This window comes from Carica papaya, chromosome 7, assembly GCF_054855325.1.
Source record: "Carica papaya isolate Zhongbai chromosome 7, ASM5485532v1, whole genome shotgun sequence".
Classification (NCBI taxonomy): domain Eukaryota; kingdom Viridiplantae; phylum Streptophyta; class Magnoliopsida; order Brassicales; family Caricaceae; genus Carica; species Carica papaya.
In genome coordinates this window covers 20,585,429-20,608,936 of record NC_142315.1, presented here as the reverse complement: position 1 = coordinate 20,608,936, position 23,508 = coordinate 20,585,429, and the positions used below count along the sequence as shown (strand labels likewise).

The 23,508-nt window shown below is 31.7% G+C and overlaps 3 protein-coding genes across 3 annotated transcripts; 2 read left to right on the top strand and 1 right to left on the bottom strand.

Moving 5' to 3' along the window:
* The first annotated feature begins 808 nt into the window (after positions 1–808).
* On the top strand, positions 809–1,538 carry LOC110818597 (CAP (Cysteine-rich secretory proteins, Antigen 5, and Pathogenesis-related 1 protein) superfamily protein). The gene has a single exon (XM_022047517.2). It carries the CDS (start codon positions 824–826, stop codon positions 1,442–1,444), a length of 621 nt encoding a protein of 206 aa, XP_021903209.1. The 5' UTR covers positions 809–823; the 3' UTR covers positions 1,445–1,538.
* Positions 1,539–1,577: 39 nt separating this feature from the next.
* Positions 1,578–3,544, bottom strand: AFR (Galactose oxidase/kelch repeat superfamily protein). Its single transcript, XM_022047515.2, has 2 exons — positions 3,307–3,544; positions 1,578–2,825 (listed from the first exon to the last, which is right to left on the bottom strand). Exon 2 carries the CDS (start codon positions 2,822–2,824, stop codon positions 1,706–1,708), a length of 1,119 nt encoding a protein of 372 aa, XP_021903207.1. The 5' UTR covers position 2,825; positions 3,307–3,544; the 3' UTR covers positions 1,578–1,705.
* A 13,732-nt stretch (positions 3,545–17,276) lies between these two features.
* LOC110818642 (pentatricopeptide (PPR) repeat-containing protein / CBS domain-containing protein) lies at positions 17,277–23,224 on the top strand. Its single transcript, XM_022047586.2, has 12 exons — positions 17,277–17,625; positions 17,746–17,928; positions 18,073–18,205; positions 19,160–19,257; positions 19,433–19,594; positions 19,706–19,774; positions 19,989–20,124; positions 20,962–21,194; positions 21,360–21,437; positions 21,721–21,789; positions 22,185–22,361; positions 22,947–23,224. Exons 1-12 carry the CDS (start codon positions 17,422–17,424, stop codon positions 23,208–23,210), a joined length of 1,806 nt encoding a protein of 601 aa, XP_021903278.2. The 5' UTR covers positions 17,277–17,421; the 3' UTR covers positions 23,211–23,224.
* The last annotated feature ends 284 nt before the right edge of the window (positions 23,225–23,508 follow it).

Genomic DNA, 23,508 nt, shown 5'->3' with positions numbered 1-23,508 from the left:
GGCAGCAATTGAGGCCGAGGGCGAGAAAATGGGCTTTACGTGGTATTGTTTGGGCCCAAAACCCTTCTTAAGTTATTAATTGGATTTGGATGAAAGACAAAAAGATTTATTCAATTCTGAATAACCTAGAACGAGAAAGATGTTAGATATATATATATATATATATATATATATCACAGAAACCTTGCTTTACAGAGTATATTTAGCAAATACAGTAGCCCAAACTATTAAGTTTACGGGCTGGTCTTTAATGGTAAAAAAATTATAGAGAAGCGGGGAAGGCAGGTCAGGTTATCCCTCAATAATTGATCTTGCAGCAATTGCACATGGAATCATGTGTGAGTCAACCAAGTCAAAATCTATCTTAAATAAATATCACCAGCCCCCCAGCCTACCGCCACTTCACACCCATGTGTTTTCTTCAATTCCAATAATTCCTATTGTATTTCCAATTATTATTTCGTATGTTTTAATGATACAATACAATTAATGTAAAAATTAATTACCAACTAATCAGGTTTCTCAAAGGACTTCGTTTGAGTCGTAATTCTAATTAAGATTTTGATATTTGTTAATCATGATTGCAAACAGATTTGTTAGTTATACAAGTCAATCTATCACCTCATATTCAACAACGTGTTTTACACCTCAAATCTTCTTCAATCGAACACTTGAGCATGTGAAATGATTCGCCCTCTCCACATGATTCTCTTATATTTCTTTACATTAATATTTGCAAATCTATTTTGCCACCCTAAATTATCTTTAAACCAACAACAATCGCTGTAACTACTGACTCTACATTATATATATATATATATATATGAGTAGATCATCTTCTGATCTATCCATACAACAATATCTCTCTCTGATTGTTTGTGCAATGGAAATGAGAGGCATGTTTTCATGTGGGTTATTATTAGGAAGCTTCCTCATCCTTTCTTCTCTTCCTCACTTATCTTCATCTCTCCCAACCCATCATTTCCCACATTCTAGACGCCTATTAAAACCCAAACCCACCACTAGTAACAAAGTCATTCAACAGTTTCTAGCACCTCACAACAATGAGCGAACAAAGCTTGGTCTCCCGCCCCTAAAATGGAGCAAAAAGCTTGCCAAATTCGCTTCTTGGTGGGCAAACCAGCGGAGACGAGACTGCCAGCTGATACATTCGAACAGCGATTACGGCGAGAATCTCTTCTGGGGAAGCGGCAAAGACTGGAAACCAGGCGATGCAGTTGCCGCATGGGCTGCAGAGAAGATTTATTACAATCATGGAACGAATACGTGCAGCCATGACAGAGATTGCTTGCATTATACCCAGATAGTCTGGAGGCAGAGCTTGAAGATCGGCTGCGCACAAGTTGTTTGCACTAGTGGCGATACCTTCACTACTTGCAATTATGATCCTCATGGTAATGTCATAGGCCAAAAGCCTTTCTGATTTTCCCCAATTGTAATATACATAGTATACCCATATGCAAAAGTATATAATTATACGCTTAAGTAACTAATCAATCTTCATTAATTAGCATTAATGTTGCACTGAAGAATTATTTACGTAATGATAATAGAAATTCTCAAAAAGTAAAATAGTCAAATTACTAATAAAACTATACAAGAAACCCTTGTACATAGAAAGCATGGTATAAAGTCATATTGAAGGTAGATGATTATAATTATGATTAATACATTAATCAGAGATTTAAGCATAAAGCACCTGGCAACTGGCAGGAGAAAACTCACTAAACGCTTTTGGGGCAGCCATTACTTTCCACTCTGCCCTCAACTCCCCCTTTTCACCTTCAATCACTCTTCCCACTGCCACATTTAGCGCACTTGCTACCACGTATATCTTCCCTTCCACTTGCGTCACAGCGAACGGCCTCTGTATTGCCTCGCGTGGGAACTTCTCACCACCCACGTAACGCCACGTGTCTTGATCTGGAATATACACCTTCATCGGACAGTCCCCGTGCTCCGATATCGTGAACAGTCTGTCATCCATAACCACACTAACACCCGTCCACCCTTCCCTCATCCCATCGCTCATCCCTTCCCACGTGTTCTTCTCTATGTCGTACACCTCCCCTCTCGGCGAGAACTGGAAAGGCCACGTCCATCCCTCCGTCACGTACATCTTCTTTCCTATCACCGCTGAGTCGTACCGCGCCAACCCCATCCCCATCCTAGCCGCCGTCGTCCACGTGTCGTTTTCAGGGTCATAGCATTCCACGGCCTTGATCGAATCGCTGATGCTGGTCCCGCTTCCCCCAACGGCCATGATTTTTCCATTGACGTTCCCGGCCGCGAAATAGGATCGGGGGGTCAACATGGGAGATGCTACTGACCATTGATTTGTGGATGTGCGGTAGATGATTGTGGTTGGCATAGAGGTTCCAGTGTCCGCGCGCATACCCCCCAACACGAACAGCTTCCCCTCACGTGGCATCGACGCGCATGCAAACGCCTGCGGGCACACAGCCTTTGGACATGGCATCCTCGGTAACACAAACCAACGGCCTGATCGGGGGTCCAACGCTTGCCATTGGATCCTGGCCGTCGATTTTTTGAAAGCGAAAACGAACAGGTAAGGCAAAGACAAGGATAAGGACTTCTTGCAGAGAAGGAAGGCAGGGTGTGTAACGGCTCTGTTCCACGAAGAAGAAACAGAACGCACCAAAGCTTGGTAAGGGTACGGAAGGTGAAGGAGACATAGCTCAGCAATCTCGTCGGGTAATCCTGGAATCAACGGCTGAGAATTCTCGTTTGTTTCTTCGTAAGTTTCAGCCTCTTGGACGGTCGAAGATTTCAGCCCTGCCATTCTTGAAGCTCTGATCTATAAGTTGAGTTTGATAGATAGCTAGCTAGAGAAACCCACTGAAGTATACTAATAAAAGATACGTATACAGAAGTCGAACAAGAATCTAAAAAGGGAAAGAAAATTCTCTGTAACTTATAACCTAATGCAATGATAAGTAAGTAGTGATGTCAAATCCTCATATTTCCGAGCCCAATTTCTCAACATATTTGTAGTTGAGAGAAAGTGGAGGTGGAAAAATTAAAGAAAGATAAGAGGTTGATGACGGGGCAGAGCGAACTTTACACTTTACAGAGAGAGCTAGCAAGGAATTGTTGGCGTGACTTGTTAATATTTCTTTATTGTAAAAGGATGTGGCGTTTATCTAGTTTTTTAGGGTTGCGAGCTGTGAATTTCGGAAGACCGGAAAATAAGGGTTTTGATTAAAAAGCTTTAATTCCCTGATGGCACAGAATTCCGGCAAATCCGAAGAAAAGTGGACTTACTTGTGATTTAAAAATTTAGAAAACTCGGCGAAATTGGGCGAAGCTGACGTAAACGAAGCTAGACGACGAGCAGAAACCGCCGGCGAACGGAGTTTTGACAAGGCCCTGATTGGTCTGTGATCTCCATTTTCTTTCTTCGCTCCACGGGATGGAGGGTTTCCCTCAGAATTTGGTGGTGGTTTTGGATTATTATTTCTTCTTTTTTTTTTTTTTTTCTTATGCTTTATTTATTTATTTTTTTTGGTGACGGTGGTGGTGGTGGTGGGACTATATTTAGTGAGGGTAGATCTAAAAACATTTAATTTTTATAAATAAATAAAAAAAAAAAAATGCAAGTTTGAACAGGACAAAAAAATCGCATTCTGTACAGTGCGTGCATTATAGAGGTTTTTTTAATTATATATGTACAAGTATATCTTGATTTGTTTATTATTAATTTTTAGTTAAATTAAGAAAATAACAAATCAGTCTGCTTCCACTTATTTTCGTTTGTCCATACCCCACCCACTCAGAAATTGCAATCCCTCAACACTTTCTTAATTCATTTTTAACCTTTGAATTAAATAGTTTTCTTTCTGATTTGTATTAGAATTTTCTATTAAGGTCAACCTTAATTCAAGTGTAGAGAGAGGTTAGTAAATCAAGAATGGAAATTTTTGAAGAATTAATGAACACATAAAATATTACAATTCATTCATGATTACCCCCAGCTCGTGCGATGTTGGATGATGAGATCCAAATTGGCCAATTCGGTGCAATTACTTTTTTAATCTAATTAATTATTACTAGATTGTTTTAATTGAATAATTAGTCGAGATTAGAGATTTTTTTTAAGTGGACTCGCGTCATCACATACTCGTACCTAAACTCTATATTCTCTCATCAAACAAATGATCGTTTTATTAAGGAAAGCTTGCGTTTTATATTATTTAAGCACTAATCTACCGAAGCCAACTCATTCATGCACACTGCAATGTGCTTTTTAAAGTAAACTTGGGCATTATTTAACCAGGCAATGCCCTACATAATAATTAGTATTGAGTATCCTTAGTGAGATAAAATAATATTTTTTTAATTCTTTAGTTTTATTAAAAATCATACCAAATTCACTAAGTTAATTTCTAAAATTTTGGAATTGGGGATTAAAAAATTTATATTTAAGAGATATGGAATATAATTATATGGTAATTTTCTTTTTTTTTTTAAAAAAAAAAAAAAGAGTAAAGAAAACAAGTTATATTATTATTATTATTTTTATAATTCAAATGAGTATTGGTAATTAAAAAATTCTTTATTCTTTTATTTTTAAGATATAAGTATTAAATTGTCCCAAAAAAAAAAAAACTATGAGTTTCAAATTAAAACATCTCAAACTACAATACATCAAAATGAAATTTACTCATAAAACAATTATTAGTTAGGATTGACAAACTGACCATTTTCATTTGATAGAGGTAATCATTATCCTATAAAATAAAACTTATTAATTAAAACAATCATTAATTGAAATAAGATATTCACCAACCAGAATTATACATAATAACTACCTCCATTCATAAGCCAAATCCACAATGGTTTTGTCGACATGTAAAACTTGATTGCATAAGAGCTGTCACGAATCATATTTCGTCTTATAGGGCAATGATCGAAACATACTTATTTAAATTACATAGATTTAAATTAAGTAAAATAATTTAACTTTATTAGTTATAATAGTCGCAGAAACGTTACATCTATTAATTATAAAACATAAACATATAATACGAGACTCTAAATTTTCTTTCTTCTATTACAAAACAAAAATATAAAACAGTAATATTAATATCATGGCTTAGCTTTAAATTTTTTTTTTTCATATCACGCTCACTTTGCAACGATATCTTCAGTATTTGGAGGGTGATAGAGAGTAAAATAAAATATCTCAATAAATAATATTATGAAATCACAACATATTAGATGTAATATATAATTTTTTTTCACACACAACAAAAATATACATTGTGTACTCTTTTTAAAAAACAGATAAATGAATTAGAAAACGAATGTATAAAATCAGAAAATGACTCATAATTGCTTCGTTGTATACTTCATCTCTATCATGGAGAATCAACTAGTTATCATACATTATACATAGGCACATATACTTATTATTGGTTCTCCATGCACCTGAATACAGAACGACATACATAAGTACCTTGAAACAGTGCGAGAGTATGCTTATCAGTTTGCCAATACACTTGAACATGGAACGATATATATAGGCACACTAAAGCTTAACATAATGCAGGCACTTTCGAAACAACTCATTTCTATAATGAGTGATGTAAACATACCAAAATCATATTTTAAAAACAAATGGTGAAATAACAATTATATCAAAGTAAAACTTTAACAATTGCTTCCTCAGCATATACGAATATACAAATAAAATATTTTAAAAAAATATGTAAACCATAATATCACAATATTTAGTTATAATTTTTTTTTATACTGAAAGTATGTAAAATACTTCAAAGCTACATAAGCTAATGAATCTATAATATCCATTTACTTTAGATCCTAAGTAGTCGTATTTCAAACCTTTTCATTTTATTTATCACTTCACGAATTCCTTCGACAAAGTTATGAGATTATTTGGGTCACTTTCTTTCTTTCTCATGGGTTATAACCTCCTTTTGATCGTAAGCATTCATCCTCTTTTTTTTTTTTTTTGTTTTTACAAATTTAACAGAATTCTTACCAAAGTTTATATCTAAAAACCTCATAATACTCCCAACAAAATTACACACTTTGCACTCTTTCTTTTTCCCTCACCTTTATGCTTCTCACTCTTTTTCTCTCATCCACAATGTTTATTCCTCCATTCCCCCTTCTCCTATTTACAGAAGTGGGGAACCACAAGAGAAATGTTACCACCCTTCTACTATGTCATTTTATCTAAAAATTGTCATATTTTATTGTATTAGTTCATCTAAAAGTTGTCTTCATTATGTCACTCAATCTAAAAGTTGTCACTGTTTATTATGTCACTTTATCTAAAATGTTCTTACCTTTTTCATACCTCTTTATACTTATTTTAGATTCTTCCACACTATTCCATTTGCTTCCTCATCCTTATTCATCTTCTTTTTTTTTTTGTTTAGCTCCAAATTTGAGCTAAAATAGAACCCATTAGACTACTTTAGGCCTACCTAAGCCTGTAAGGCTCAAATAATAAGTCATTATAAACTTATATACATATTTTTCAATTTTTCTTTCTATTTAACTTTAAATTATCTCTCTAACCTTATTATATATTTTAAAATATTTATAAAAGTTAAATTAAATATATCAAATACAAGAAATTAACTCGAGAGTACTTTTGAACAATCATAGAGGTGACTCGGAAAAGCTCTTATGTAAGTTTATTAAACTGCACTTATCCACCTTGTTTAGATCCCTTTCCACTTAGTTGATAGTGTCACTCCCTTTTACTAGTTTAAATTCCCTTAATTTTTTCAAAGCTTCAGTCAAATGATTATAGATTTTTTTATTGTAACACTCATTAATTGCTCCACTATTTCACTTTTTTTTTTTACAGGTCCTCTTATTTTACGACTATAATTCCACTTCTATTCCTCCTTCACACCTTCACCATCCAACACCATTACCCTCATTTTACTTTTTACACCCACCAGAGCTTTGAGCGCATTTATAATATGCATTATTGCACCATCCCCATCTTCTTCTTCCTCCCTCTCCATAAAAACCCTCATCAAACATCTCATTTTCCCACACTAATAAGAAAAAACAAGCAACCATTCATATTTAAATTGAATCAGCTCCTGTTTTCCAACTATTTTCATAAATATGCCACAGAAAATTGGTTTTTGTACATCCATTTGAACATGAATTCTAAGATATGTTAAATAAAATAAAAAATTTAAAATAAAACCAATAAAACTTAAACGTAATTAATAAACAAAAGGACAAATAAATAAATTACTATAAACAGAAAAGTGTATGATTGAGTTAGTGACTAGTTCCATGAGGTTGGAAAAGAGACAAATAGTGAGAATTAGAATAGTTTGAAATATAAAGCATGATCACTAAGAAAGTGTACACAATCTTTAGAGAATATAATTAGTTGTTAGAAAAATTAAAATATAAATGATTTACAAATAAAAATATCAATCTTAACTAAAATATAAAAAAAAAACATAACAAAAAGTTAGAAGAAGTGAATATTTAAATATAACTCATTTAAGGTTGGTATGATGAAATTCAGCGGTGTGGTGAACCCTATCCTTGGATGGATAAAAATCTTTCCAGACGTGGTTGCGGTATGTATTATATTATGGGTCACATGATGACGGACTACTGTGACTATTGTGTGTGTTTTGACTACATGCGCATCCCTTTATGATAGTGGGAATCATAATCTCGTAATGGTACTAATTGGATAACAGAGTGACCCATGTAATCTAAAAAAAAATTAAAACTTTAATAACTTTAAATTGATGATTGTGTTTGGGTAAATCGAGAATCGAGAATCGAGAATACTCGTTGAGGGTTAAGGATGTCTCAGTTTGGCAAAAAATTTACGAAAAATTATGGTATGTGAATTATGAGATAAATATGAATTAAAGGGAAACATATGGATGAGTATGGTTTTGGAACAATAAGTGATGTGATAATAAGTGTGCAATATAGAGTGATTACAATTAAGAAATTAAAAAAGGAAAAAAAATAGGAGGATAATGAGAAAATAATTAGAAAGATGAATTTTGAGAGATAACTAGTAAGGGGAAATAGTGAGGGGAAAGACTAGTTAAAGTTAGGAGGGAGAAATGAGGGAGAAGTAGGAAATTGAATTTCTCTACATTTCATGGTTTTCAAACATAAAGGGAAAGAAAAGTGATGTGAGCAAGGAAAAGGAAAAGAAAATCTTCTCCTTTTAGGAGATGATCAACTAAGAAAAAGGAGAAGAGAAATTGTGGGTGGCTATTAAGGGAGCTTTCATGGCGAGTCCTAAATTATCATAAATCTTCTTTCTAAACTACTTATAATCTCTTCTAATAAAGAGGAAAGATCATATCAATCTTAGTTAGGAATTTATATTTTAATTATAATTAATTTTCTATGTAATTAAAATTTTAAATAATTTCCTAAATCACTCATAATCTCTTCTAATAAAGAGAAAAAACCATATATATCATAATTAGGAATTTACACTCTAATTTTAATTAATTTCCTATGTAATTATAATTTTAAATTAAGATATTTTTATTATCTTTTTATTCACATGGTGTACCCTATAAATAGGCTCTCAAGTCTTCATTGTAAAGGATCAAATTTGAGAATAATAAAACTATGAAATTTTAGTTTTCAACTAGTTAGATTTCTTCAATCTTCTTGTTGAATGAGAATTTATTAAACTTATCAAAATAAATTCTTGTGACATTTTATCAATTTTCTTTTGAATTAATTTAACGAAGTTCATACCTGTGGTGTTTTGATCACTTCAAACTATCCAATTACCTAGATCGACATTCATGTGTTGAATGTAGGTCAAGTATGGAGGATTTGTTGAGATTTTTATAATTTTAAATACTAATATTATATGCAGAGTTCTTAATCACGTTAATTAATTCTGGATTCCGCGTCATTTGGTATCAGAGCTACATTATGGGCGTCTATCAAGGGAGCCTTCATAGCCAACCTTAGATTATCATGAATCTTCTTTTTAAACCACTCATAATCTCTTCTAATAAAGAGGAAAGACCACATCAATCCTAGTTAGGAATTTAGATTTTAATTTTAATTAATTTTCTAAATCATTCATAATCTTTTCTAATAAAGAGAGAAGACCATAATTATCATAGTTAGAAATATAGACTTTAATTTTAATTAATTTTCTATATAATTGCAATTTTAAATTAGAAAATTTTTATTATCTTTTTATTCACATGGTCTACCCTATAAATAACTCTCAAGTCTTCATTGTAAAGAATCTAGTTTTAGAATAATAAAACTATAAAGTTTTAGTTTTCAACTAGTTAGATTTCTTCAAGCTTCTTATTGCATGAGAATTGATTCAACTTATCAAGGTAAATCCTTGTGGTGTTTTTATTAATTTTCTTTCAAATTGAATTTTAACTTATCAAGTTCATACTTGTGGCATTTTTGATCAATTCAAACTATACCAATTATCTCAGTTGATATTCACATGTTGAATGTAGGTCAAGTAGGGATGATTTGTTGAGAATTTTATGATCTTGAATACTAATATTATATATAGAGTTTTTGATTACATTAGTTGATCTTGGGTTCTACATCATTAGTATCAGAGCTTAGAATTGAGATAAGTCTTATTATCTTGCATATTTTATCCTTATATATTTTTTTATTCTTCATATTTAAAAAAACATACATTGCATCATTTCTTATCCAAAAAAAAATAAAAAAAATATCATATTTGTATTGTTTTTCTTGCACTTTAAGTTTTTTTTTCTTTCATTTTTTTTTTTTGCAATATATCTCTAAGTAATTAATTGCACCTTAGTTACTTAACATCATACATAAAACACATACTATATTCATTTATGTGTTCGAACTGTTGTTTTTAGAATTGTTTTACCACTTTCTTTCTGTAGGATTCCTTAAAGTGTCATAAACAAAACTTAATTCAAGGAATTTCAATTCTGACATTCAACGTGAAGGAAAGAGGTTGAGTAAAACACAAAGAGTGAAACACGTAACATAGTGTTATTTTTTTACTAATAATTCATTGTAAATTTTCACAATGATCTTATACAACTCCCCATCTAATGATATTTCCTCAAAAAAAGCAGAATTAGTGAAATTCTGACATAAAAAGTGTCCAATTCGAGGATGAATCGTTTTAAAAAAATTGAGGGGATAATGTGAGCAAGGAAAGGAAAAGATAATTTTCTTCTTTAAAGAGAGAATTGACCAAGAAAAGGGAGAAGAGAAATGGTGGGCGGTAATTAAGGGAGTCTTAATGGCCAGCCTTAAATTATTATAAATCTTCTTTCTAAACCACTCATAATTCCTTTTAATAAAGAGGGAAGATCAAATCAATCATAGTTAAGAATTTAGATTTTAATTTTAATTAATTTTTTATGTAATTGAAATTTTAATTAATTTCCTAAACCACTCATAATCTCTTTTAATAAAAAGAGAAGAACATACCTATCTTAATTAAAAATTTAGACTTCAGTTTTAATTAATTTCTTATGTAATTGCAATTTTAAATTATGAGATTTTTATTATCTTTTAATTTACATGATCTATCTTAAATAGACTCTCAAGTCGTCATTGTAAAGGATTACGTTTGAGAATAATAAAACTATGAAGTTTTAGTTTTCAACTAGTTAGCTTTTTTCAACATGCTTGTTGAATGAGAATTGATTCAACTTATTAAGGTAAATCTTTGTGGCGTTTTATCAATATTTTTTTTGAATTAATTTCTAACTTATCAAGTTCATACTTGTGACATTTTTTATCAATTCAAACTATTCCAATTACTTTAGTTGACATTCACGTGTTGAATGTAGGTCAAGTAGAGAGGATTTGTTGAGATTTTATGATTTTGAATACTAATGTTATATGCGGAGTTCTTGATCACATAAGTTGATCCTGAGTTTCACATCATTTGGTATCAAAGCTACATTGTGGGCGGCTATCAAGGGAGCCTTCATGACCAACCTTAAATTATCATAAATCTTTCTTCTAAACCACTCATAATCTCTTTGGAGAAAGAGATAAGACCATATTAATCATAGTTAAAAATTTAGACTTTAATTTTAATTAATTTTCTGTAATTAAAATTTTAATTAATTCTCTAAATCATTCATAATCTCTTCTAATAAAGAGAGAAGACTATATCTATCATAATTAAAAATTTAGACTTTAATTTTAATTAATTTCTTATATAATTATAATTTTAAATTAGAAAATTTTTATTGTCTTTTTATTCACATGTCCTATCCTATAAATAAGCTCTCAAGCCTTCATTGTAAAAGATCAAGTTTGAGAACAATAAAACTATGAAGTTTTAGTTTTTAACTAGTTAGATTTCTTCAACCTTCTTGTGGAATAGGAATTGATTCAACTTATCAAGATAAATTCTTGTGGCGTTTTATTAATTTTCTTTTGAATTGATTTCTAATTTATCAAGTTCATACTTGTGGTATTTTTGATCAATTCAAACTATTCTAATTACCTTAGTTGACATTCAGGTGTTGAATGTATGTCAAGTAGAGATGGTTTGTTGAGAGCTTTATGATTTTAAATACTAATATTATATGCAGAGTTTTTTATCACGTTAATTGATCATAGGTTGCGGATCAAAAAGTTTTACATTTCTGATTGATTATATGTTGGTATGTCGCATGCCTAGTCGTCCCCATCATTAGCACACATCATTTGGTCATTTCCTCTATCAAGAACTTTAACAGAAAAACATATACATGACCCTAAACATTAATGCAATAATAGTGCACGTAATTAGGATGTCCACCCTTTTTTAGTTTCTCCATACAGAGAGGTACACGATCGAAGTGCCATGGTGCCCTATTGATCACTTTTTTCATATCTCACTCATCCATAAATTGAAACAATAGTAAATTTTTCTTTGAGTCCTACAAAAAAGTGAGTCATTACTCCCTTGAAACTAGTTACACATAGAAACTGAAAAATAAAAAATGCTTAGACTCAACAAACCTTTTAGACATTCTGATCCATAAACAATCTTGCAAGAGAAGAGAGATAGGCGACTTAGAAAGAAAGAATTATTTGACAGTAAGACACCGAAAAGGTAAGTAAAATGGTAGTTATGGAAACAACTTTAACAAGAAAAAAGCTATGAATATAAGAAAAAAGTTGAAAAGAAGATCGAGAAAAATTCAATAATCCAAAACAAAAAACTACCACCGCCACCCCTCCTACTTAAGGGAGAAACAACTTTGCCATGCACGAGGAATTTTCAAATGGCTAGATTTATTTAGAATCTATATCACAAAAATTTTGCATAAAGCTATAAAATATGCATTTTAATAAGTTTAAACATTATAAATAAGATTTAAAAACAAATATTCTACAATGATGAGTTAAGAAAATGAATCTTTAATGTTTTTGTTTTTCTAGTACTTTTTAAGAATCGGGTGTAGAAATTTTGTAGAGCACTAAGTAGGAGTTTGTTTAATACCTAAAAATATAGATTTGTCTAATATTTTAAAAAGTAAAAAATTTTGTTGTATATTTAGAATCTTTACATGGAAAACTCTTAAAGGATGAGACTAGATTCTAGATAATTTGCATAAGAGTCATTGTAGATTAATATATTAAATTTTTATGGTTTGATAGTATTGATAGAGAATTCTATTGACCATATCTTTTGCCAAGCATATATGAGATTTATTAAGGGCTCTTTTTATTTCATCCTAAATTACATGTAAGTCTTATTATTATTTAGAACTATTGTGTGGTGGATCTAGTAAACTAGAAACAATATAATTTTCAATCAAACAATTCTCTTAATGAAAGAATCAAAGTTGTGTTTTTATGGTGGGTCAAAGTTACTTTATCATCATCCAATGAGATGGTCGATTGGAAGTGATTTGATGACGGTCATCTATTAGCATTTGTATTGTTTGAGTGTGTATTTTGGAGCCTTCTTTTTTCTTTTTATTATTTACACAAATTATTATGAATAGTTCGAAGTCTTATTTTTAAAATAATGAAATTACAGTTTCTTCAAATAGAGTAAATTGAGACGGAACAATTAAAAAGTGAAAGTTTTTCGTAGAAGTAATAACAAACATATAATAAGTTAAGTTGATTTATGAAATACATTTAGATTTTTCCTCATCACAATCCACTACAAATTAGCTAGAAAATGAGTCTAACAAATTCTGAGTAATTTGAAGTTTGGAAGGATTCTTCGTTGAACAGTTTTGCAAGGTAGATGAAACATATGAAAAAACGTGCAATTTCCCAACGTATAATAATATTACTATCAACTTCTCATGCTAAGCCGAAAGTCACTTACTTTTCGTGAACCAAATATCAACTTTTGTAAGGATAAGGTATTGGTTAATTTTGACTTTTGGGTTTATTAATTAAGAAATTATAATTCAGTTTTTATAATTTAAACAAATATTACAGTTTATTTTAACTGTTGTTAGTATTGCAATTAATTAACTGGACTAAACTGTTACATGATAAAAAATAAAAAACTATATAATAATTATTAGAAATAACTAAAATATCAACCACACTCATGATTGGTTTGATTTATTTTTCTATTAAAAGATTACCAGAAAGGTGATTTCATTAACTAGTGCATGAGAAATTTGAATCTACTACAAAAATATTTAAGTAAAAGATTTATAATTAGCTAAATAACACAAGAGAATAAAAAGCCTGTAGATGTGGAGCATGAGCAACGGTGAAAGCATCCCGCAAACTAAATGATAAAGAGAAGGTCATGTCTTGATGTAGAAGTTAAGAAATTTATTTAGGCAAAAACAAAATGACTTCTCCCATTATATTCAAAAATTTATTTAACTTTTGTATAAGTTTAGAAGTTCTCAACAAGAAAATTATTCAAATAATAATAACGAACCATCAAATGAAAAAAAAAGAGAGATTCTAAAAAATTTTGCTAACCAAAATTCATAATTAAAAAGAGTCATAAGAATAAAGTTATTATAAGTTCAAAGGAAGTATTGTTGATGTTGCGTTAAGGGGTTCAATGAGTTTTAGTTACTAATGTGATTTTATTATTTAAAAGTGATTCAGTTAATATGAATGTTGATTTTTCATTATATTCAAAAATATTTGTTCAATTTTAAATAAAAATTGGATAAGAAACTATTCACATGCTAGTATAATTAAATTGAAGTAGATCAAGTTTAGAAGGAAGGCTAACTAAGTGATAAGATAACTTTTGCATCACTTAATATCTTGTTAAGATAAACAAATAAGTGATACTAAATTTTATTCCAAATATATTACTTCTATTGTGTTTTGGATAGTATTAATTCTTTTCCCTTTACTTCAAAACCTTCTGGCTGAATCATGTAGATCTTCTCTTCTGAATCACCATGAAAAAATGTAGATTTATATCCATATGTTCAATGTCAACGTCTAAGCTAATTTCACTTTTTTTGGTCAAATCCTTTACCACTAGGTAAACTTTATACTCGGTTATCTTATCATTATTTTTCTTTAGCTTAAATGCTTATTATTTCTCAAGATTTCTTACCTTCTAAAAGTTCTATCAACTTATAAGTATTGTTCTTCTTCTTTAAAGAATTCTTCTTTTTTTGATAGCTTTCATCAACCGATTTTTTTACTTGTGAGTTTGAACTTTTTGGAAGCTTTCTAGCACATTTTTTTTATTTTAAAAGTAACATGTTTAGAGTTCTTATATTTAGTGGATAGTAATAGCTTTTTGAAAAATCTTCTAAGTTGAGGTATTGTAACCTAAGGTGGAGGGGCTGCTCCCACTGCTCAACACCCTCTTTATGTGTATTATCATATACTACTAGCTCAATTATAATATTTTTTCACCCGATTATTCTCTTGTAACATATTCAATTGTTGGTAAAGAATCGAACTATAATGTTGGTGTTTGTCTTCGTAGTTGTCTTTGATTTATATAAGATTTCATACTCTTGAACGACAAAATTTCATATCTAACAATCTTCTCTTTCTTTAGACCCCATCACTTGTATCGAAAATCTACATCTCCAACCAACTCAAGAAAACACGAGTGACCTTGTCATCAAGCTTATATCTATGCTCCTTAGGTACATGCACAAAAATTTTGCAATCAAATAACTTCAAATGAGAATATGATATTTCTTTCTATGTGTAGACTCTCTTAAGGATGTCATAATCTAAAGGAGCTTATGAAGATCGATTAATGGGTAACATGCAATAAGTAGAGCTTCAATTCAAAATGGTTTCGGTAGGTTAGCCATCTTGAGCATATATTTGTATTTCTTAATGATGGTTTGATTCCCTTTCTCAGTCACACCATTATGTTGTAAGGTGTTAGAAATTGTCTTATCACGTCTAATGTCATGTTTGTCACGTATTCGATGTGTACTCACCTCTATTATCACCATAAATACACTTCAAAATAATACATATCTCTCTTTCTACTATGACATGAAACTTTTTAAAGTGCTCTAAAATTTGATATTCTCTCTTTAAAACAAAAACCCACACCTTTCATCAAGTATCATAAATAAAGGTAATAAAAAATCTAATACCAATTGAACTTTCAGTTTTAATGGAACTACATATATCAATATAAATTAAATTAAGCACATTATCTTTTTTTATAAGTATAATACTTATTGTGATTTAAATAATATTAATTACGTAAATTTAACTAAAATCAACTAAAGAATAATTCAGTTATGGTCTAGGAAATATCTAAGTACAAAATAAAATACAAAAACACAATATTTTATATAAAAAAATCCTCTAATACAGAGAGAAAAAAATTATGAGTTGAACTCCGAATCAAATATATTATTAAAAAATATAGGTAATTCAAAGTTAATAACAAATTTAGATTTTATAACCAATAAATACCCAAATTATTTTTCTAACCAACACCGTACAAATCTCTCTTTTTATAGATAAATATTTGAAAAATAATAATAAAATATTCTTGAATAATAAATCTATACTAATTTCTGACAATACTCAAAAAACACCCCCCAAAGAAGCAAAATTTTCTTTTTCTTCTTTTGCATTCCTCTCTTTATTTTTTCTTTGCATTCCACTTGTTTTAGGATTTTAATCATATCCAAGCACACACAAACACACACCAAATTTCAAAAGAAACTTACTCCTCTCTCTCTCTCTCTCTCTCTCTCTCTATATATATATATATATATATATATATAGTTGTGTTGTTTAATATGGGCTGGACCCACTTGACAACTTCAATATCTAAGTTAGTGAATGCACTTATCACAAAAAAAAAAAAAAAAAAAGAGTAAAAGAGAAAGAGCAATAGTGTATGTAAAAAAGTGATGGTAGGAGATTTTAATTTACTCACTATTGCATATTAATAATAGTATGGGTTATATAAATGGTACTCAACAAGAATCAATATGTAACCATTATAAAGATAATGGACCCACTTGACAACTTCAATATCTAAGTTAGTGAATATTAATAATAATAGTATGGGTTATATAAATGGTACTCAACAAGAATCAATATGTAACCATTATAAAGATAATGAGATGACCACGAAATTGATATAGATTTACTAGTAACGAGTCAATCTCCTAAATTAATTTTAAAATTAATTTTTTGATTACTGATTTATGCTACCAATATTACATGTTTACCTCCAACATCTTTCTTCTGTTCATCAATGCTTGACTCCTTAAATTATTTATTTTGTTTGATGATTTTTCTAAAAATATTATTTTTGCATGTAACTAAAAATTTTAAGCTAATAATAAACTAGTATTGTATGACCAAATTAACTTAAAATAATTAAAATATTACTATAAATAAATATTTTTATTTTTTTTTTGCATATTTTTATTTGAAGAGTGCTATGAGAATTTAATAAATAAATTATTGACTTACTCTCCAAACTTCAAGCTACATAAAATTAAATCTCAAGTTTTTTTTTTTTTTTTTTAAATTATAATTTAATCTCAAAATTTATAAAATTATCTCACGAATTTACTTATAAAGAACATCATATTTTGTTTAATTGACAAAAATGCTAAAAAAGTTACTGGAAAAGTTCGGATTTTTATTTTTATTTTTAATGTGTGTGTGTGTGTGTATATATATATATATGCATATATTATTATATTAAACATGAATAAGATTCTAACGTTTTATTAGTGTTTATCGTGATATATTTCTGCTAATAGAGTGGAAATAATTAGCAACATTTAAGACATTCTTTTAGGGTATTTTATAATTTACCGCCCAACCCACTCCGCTGTTGCTTCCCCGCCTCTAATCACCTCTCCCAAAATTCCCAAACTTTTCGGCTTATCCTCTTTCTCTACTCTCTCAAGTTTTCATGGCTAATGGATAACATCGTCGCTACCAACAATGCATCACATTCAGGCCTTACCACTTGTAGCAACAGTACCTGGGCATTACTCTTTGGCCGTTCCCTCTTCGTCTTCGTCTTCGTCTTCCTCACCATTACAACGCCGTCGTTTGCGTAGGGCCTTCCCTACCAACAAACCGCCAAATCTAAAGCCTCTCACCTCCCGCATAGTCTATCTCACTCGCCGTCGACAAATTAAGCAGGTCTTAATCTCTTTTCGCCACATTTTTTGGTTTATTCATTGTGCTGGCTACGTTGTTTGTTTTGATTCTCGAGAGTGTGAGGTGATTCGGCTGATTTAGCGAACTTTTTCTCTTTTGCAGATCATCGAAGAAGTCGAGGCGGCCAAACGACGTTATGGGAAGCTGAACACGATAGTGATGAACGCGGTCATGGAGGCTTGTGTTCATTGCGGAGACGTTGACTTGGCTCTTAAAATATTCGATGAGATGGCTAAACCTGAGAGCTGTGGTGTTGATTCTATCACTTACGGTACCCTTTTAAAGGTACTTAACCAAACATTATTTTGCGACACTAAACAAACTGCGTTACCAATTTTGTCATGCTTACGTGCTAATTTATGAGACTGATCATGTAATTAAGTGAAAATTTCCTGATGGTTTGCTATTTTACCATTTTGTTTTACGAAGGGACTAGGCAAAGCGCGAAGAATCGATGAAGCATTCCAATTATTGGAATCAGTGGAGCGAGGAAACGCTGTAGGGAGTCCAAATTTGTCAGCGCAGCTTATCTTCGGTCTGCTAAACGCCTTAATCGAAATGGGTAAGTGTTAATTAAGAGATGTTTCCTAATTAATTGGTCGGAATTATTGGGCTGCTGTTTTGAGCAGTGCCATTACATTGTGAACCTCGTGGGACATTTGAGAGGATAGTATTTAAATCATGGCTGAATTTATTAAAGATGGTTGGAAAATTACGATTGCAACACTTAAATTGTTAATTTGATCTTAGTGTTTTCACCATTCATATGTATTGAGTTCAAAGCTATGACAATGGAAGGCTGCCTAACGTGTTGATGTTGTCTATATGTGGTTCTTGATATTGAAGCCATTTTAGCCATTACTTTTCCTTTGCATTTGGCTTAAATCTATTCTGTTTCCATTAAATTCTTAGATTTTAGTTATTTGATATTTAAAAACTGATCATAGTTTAAACATTTCATGCATAATTAATGAACGTTACTCAAATTTTCAATTTCACAATAATTGATTTTTATTTTCACATGTAAAAGAAACAAATATAAGGACACCTAATTTGAATTCGACAGGGAATTTAACTTAAAATTAGAATGTTAGTTGTCTTTTTTTTTTTATCTTATCTGCATTTATTCTCAAATTAAATTTAAATCAAACCTATGTCTCTCGCATTTCACTCTTTTTGATTAGTTTGATCATTATCTAATGACTTGGTTACCTCAGGCATGAAGTGTAAGAGAGCTAATTTCTTATGCATCTTACTGCAGAAGTGATTAAATTAGTGATCACTGATTTTCTAACTATAATTTAATTAACACGCGTAAAATGTGTAGTCAGTTTCTGGCATGCTTTACTAAAAAGTGACATGCACATTGTGACATGTACTTGTGCTGATAATCAGATAATGCATATGTACTTGATCTTTTTTCATATGGTTTTCTTTTTTTTTTTTTTAGAAGCATGGTGGCATAAGCATCAATTCATGCTGCTAAAGGCAATTCACTTGCTCTGTTTTAGTGCAGGAGATTTGCGCCGTGCTAATGGTCTTCTCGCACGTTATGGGTTTTTGCTCCATGAGGGTGGCAGTCCTTCGGTACGGATATACAACTTATTAATGAAGGTATTTCATCACATGCAGACCTATGGTTTTCTGAAATCAAGGAGTTCATTTGTATCTCAGTTTTTAGCTTCTGTGATTTATATTTGCGTGTGGTATTTTCACAAAGATGAAACTATCTAATGCTGAAGTGTTTGCCTTATGGCTTAGCATCCTTTCCATTGTTATTTACTCTCAGGGCTACATTCAGTCAGGCTCTTACCAGGCTGCAGTAAATTTGCATGAGGAAATGTTCCATCTAGGACTGGAACCTGATAGGCTGACATACAATACTTTAATCCTTGCCTGTGTCAAGAGTGGAAAATTGGACGCTGCAATGCATTTTTTGGAGGAAATGAAGGTCACGGCATGTTTGAAAGGCCAGTTTTGAGCCTCTAAATATTCCTTGCAAATATAGAATTGGTTCAGTTGACCTTAATTATTATTCTTGTTCACATGGTTTGTCTTCCAGGGCAAAGCACAAATGTATAGCAATAGTGATCTGTGCCCAGACAATATCACTTACACCACATTACTTAAGGTGGGTTCTTGCACTTGTCTAATTTATACATGGGAAGATTGCTTGAGTTTAACTTTCTAATGTGGAAGAAGGGGCATGTTGGGGCTTTTCATTTTGATAGCATTTAATCAGTCGTGTTGCGATGCATGCAAATAATGTACCTTCTGCCAGATTTATTGTATTGATGAACAGACTGTTTTTCTCTTGCTCTTGTGGCTCTTCCCTGAATGAGTAGGGCTTTGGACAAGCCAAGGATTCCCTTTCACTTCAAAAGATTGTGCTGGAAATGAAATCACGTGATGATTTTTATGTTGATAGAACTGCATTAACTGCAATCATCGATGCATTGCTTGATTGTGGGTTAAATAAAGGTATGGTACTTTCCTTTGTTGTTTCAGGATTCCTTTTTTTCCATTGAAAAAGAAATATTATTAAAGATGAGAATGGTATAAATGTAATGACAGAGAATAAGATATATTCCTAGAGCCTTTTTACAAGATGATTCAAAACATAAATTAGTTACAACTGAACTCACTGAGCTCAGGAAATTATGGCCTCTGAAGTTCCTGTATAACATAGAAATGGACATATCTGAAAATTTTCCATGGGCCTTCACCCATAAAGAAGCCAAAAATGTCATCCTCTCCCACAGATCTTGAATTGAAGAGGAACAATCTTCAAAAATCAGTTCTCTTCTAATCATAATGTCCACAAACCCATAAAATATTGTTGTTTATTTCAGGATTCTGCAACTGAGAGCGGCATATAATTTATTGACTTAATTGTTTTTTGGTGATTCAAATTTGGATCTGGATTTCAAATCTTATGCCAGCGTATGTAGTTGTCTGGGTTTTGGATGTGAAGTGGCTTCTAGACAATATTAACTATATGAATACTATGTGAGAATCAATGCTCAAACTGAATCTAAATCCAACCCCATTCTTGCACTTTTGCATGGTGGTATTGTCTGTATAAAGCTTTAACCTCAATTTATATAAAAATAATTTAGGTTTCCCATCCTCACTAGTTCAATTTGATAACTTGTGTGATTATCATATGAAATATGTAACAATTGCTTTTGTGGTCACTATTTGTACTAGTTTTCATTTCGATGTTGATGGAAGATATTAAATTCTACTTTAGTTGAGAAAGAGCTGAGACATAATTCGAGGCTCACATATAAAATGTTTTTTGACATTTATGCTTAGGTGCTCTTTGTACTTTTGGAGAAATATTAAAGCGAGGTGGTGCTGACCCAGACCTGCGACCAAAGCCTCACCTCTATCTTTCGCTGATGCGTGCTTTTTCTGTTCAAGGAAATTATTATATGGTCAGAAATCTGTACAGGCGCATGTGGCCAGATTCTTCTGGAACAATCTCCCCAGAAGTTCAAGAAGAAGCTGATCATCTTCTCGTGGAGGCAGCTTTTAATGGTGGCCAGGTATCTGATCCATTTAAGTGTAGTCTTTGATTTTATGCCTCTTCCTGCATGAATGTCTTTGCTTTCTGGTTACGTGAGATTTCACCAAAGATATTTGTTCAAGACATGTTATCCACATGTTGGTTCTCAACTTTACAATACACGCATCTATTTATGTTTTGTCAGGTTGATGTTGCCATAAAAAATCTTTCAATTACTCTTGCAAGATGGAAGGGGATATCGTGGATGAGTCGAGCAGGCATGGTATGCTATTGAAAATTTTCATTCAGAAAAGTCCAAATAAATTTCATTTGGTTTTGAGCAAGTAACTGATTGTTTTGAAGTTTGTTCAGTTGTGTAAATGGCTACAGAGAAACCTCCTTAAGATGCTTCACTCTGACTGTTATATCCTTCAGTTTATATATCTCTAATCCCTTTCCACTGAGTCTAGTGCTGCCACCTTTTATATGTTAATTGTACTGTTTGCCCACCCATGTTTTGGCAATAGCCAATATGTTCCCCACCTTACCAGCTTCTTACGGTGCAGGTTGCTGTGTGCATAGAGGCTTTGTTGGGATTCACCAAATCCATGTTCTCTCCTTATCTACTTCCTCAGGTATATTTGCTTCCATGCACTGAAAACTGCTAATGCTGAAGTATAGATGTCTTTTAGTGGGCTTGTGACCATTAGCTCTTCAATAGTAGGTCCCCTTGCCTTTCAAGTCTGACCAAATGCAAGGACCTTCAATGTTTAATATTTTGTTGTCTGTGGACAAGCTGATAAAACTATTTCCTGCTTCTTGCAATATCCTTAGATGAAGCAATGCCCTTAATATCTGTATTCGGTTTATTTAAAATTCTGGAGATAACAGAATACTACCTAGATCTGATTGGTTAATACATGTCATTTGCAAATCATTTTTTCACTACTTAACTTCTAAGCTCTTAAGATCTTTTTTTTTTCCTATTGAAAATATAATACATGCCTTTTGGTTTTAACAATCTGTTTAGGTAATGCTGAGTGAACCAATAGAAAGAATTATGATGCCTTTTGAAGCCACTCAGCCATTACTCGGTACTCTGCAGTTAAAGAAAGTGGTTATGCGCTTCTTTAGAGAACCAGTTGTGCCTATAATAGATGAGTGGGGCAGCTGTGTGGGACTATTGCACCGTGAAGATTGCATTGAGGTACTTTAATTTTTTCCTTTTTTTTGCTGTCTATACTTGAAATGCTTGAAGTTTATAAACAGCCTGTTACTTATTCGGTTGATCTAAGGCTGAAATTGAGGTTGCTGTTCTGATTTGCATCACCATTATTGGATCACATACCACCATTACCACCCTCGTCTCCAGCCCATTAATATCACTGCTTTTAGCTCAATCTCAAGTGTCTACCTTCGGGGAGACAATAGTGTATGCTTCTTCAAGGTCATAGCTTGTGGGAGTTTCCTATATTAGGATTTGCAAGTTGCACCATTTCTTTTTTGGTATTTGCACAACTAAAACAGTTCCATAAACCTGTCATTAAGTAAATGAGCGAACTTCTCCATGCATGTTTGTATGTACACACACAAATTGTTTGGTTATTTAACTGCACATATAAAATGGTGTAACGGTACAAAACAGTTCCCAATAAGTTGTAAGGAAAAGAGATATAAGAAAACTTTTAGCTACTGTATACCACCTGAGGATGAATTCGTGATTGAATGAGGAATTATCTTAGCCTGCCATGTGTAACTTGAGCTAATTTAAACTTTGCATGCCTTTATGCAGCTGAATGCCCCACTTATGACAATGATGCGAAGCCCACCTCCATGCGTTACCACCGCGACCTCTATTAGTCATGTGATTGATCTGGTTTTGGAGAAGAGGTACAAAATGGTGATAGTAGTAAAATATAGCAATTTACACGGTACCCCTTACAGTCCCAATTCAAGGGCAGTTGGAGTTTTTACAGCTGAACAATTGTGTAAACTTATTGAACCTGTCCCAGAGATAGCAGGGCAGAAACTTTTACCTTATAAAAGATGGATATGACCATTTCTTGGTAATTGTTTCTCTGTTTCTTTTACTTGATTTGTCTTTCAATTCACACCGTTAAATACCTTCGGGGTGTATAGTCTTGAACCAAAAAGAAAAGCAAACAAACCGCAGCATTCAGGTGTGTGTGGCTTGTTGTTAGATCACCTTGGGATAATTTTATAACGAAAATTTTGAATTTATTCTGAAAATAATTTTAGATTGCAAAATTATTATTATTATTTTTTTTTTTAAAAAAAGAAATTGATAATTTTCTTTTAAAAAAATAGTAGAATTAATTAATTAATTAACATGG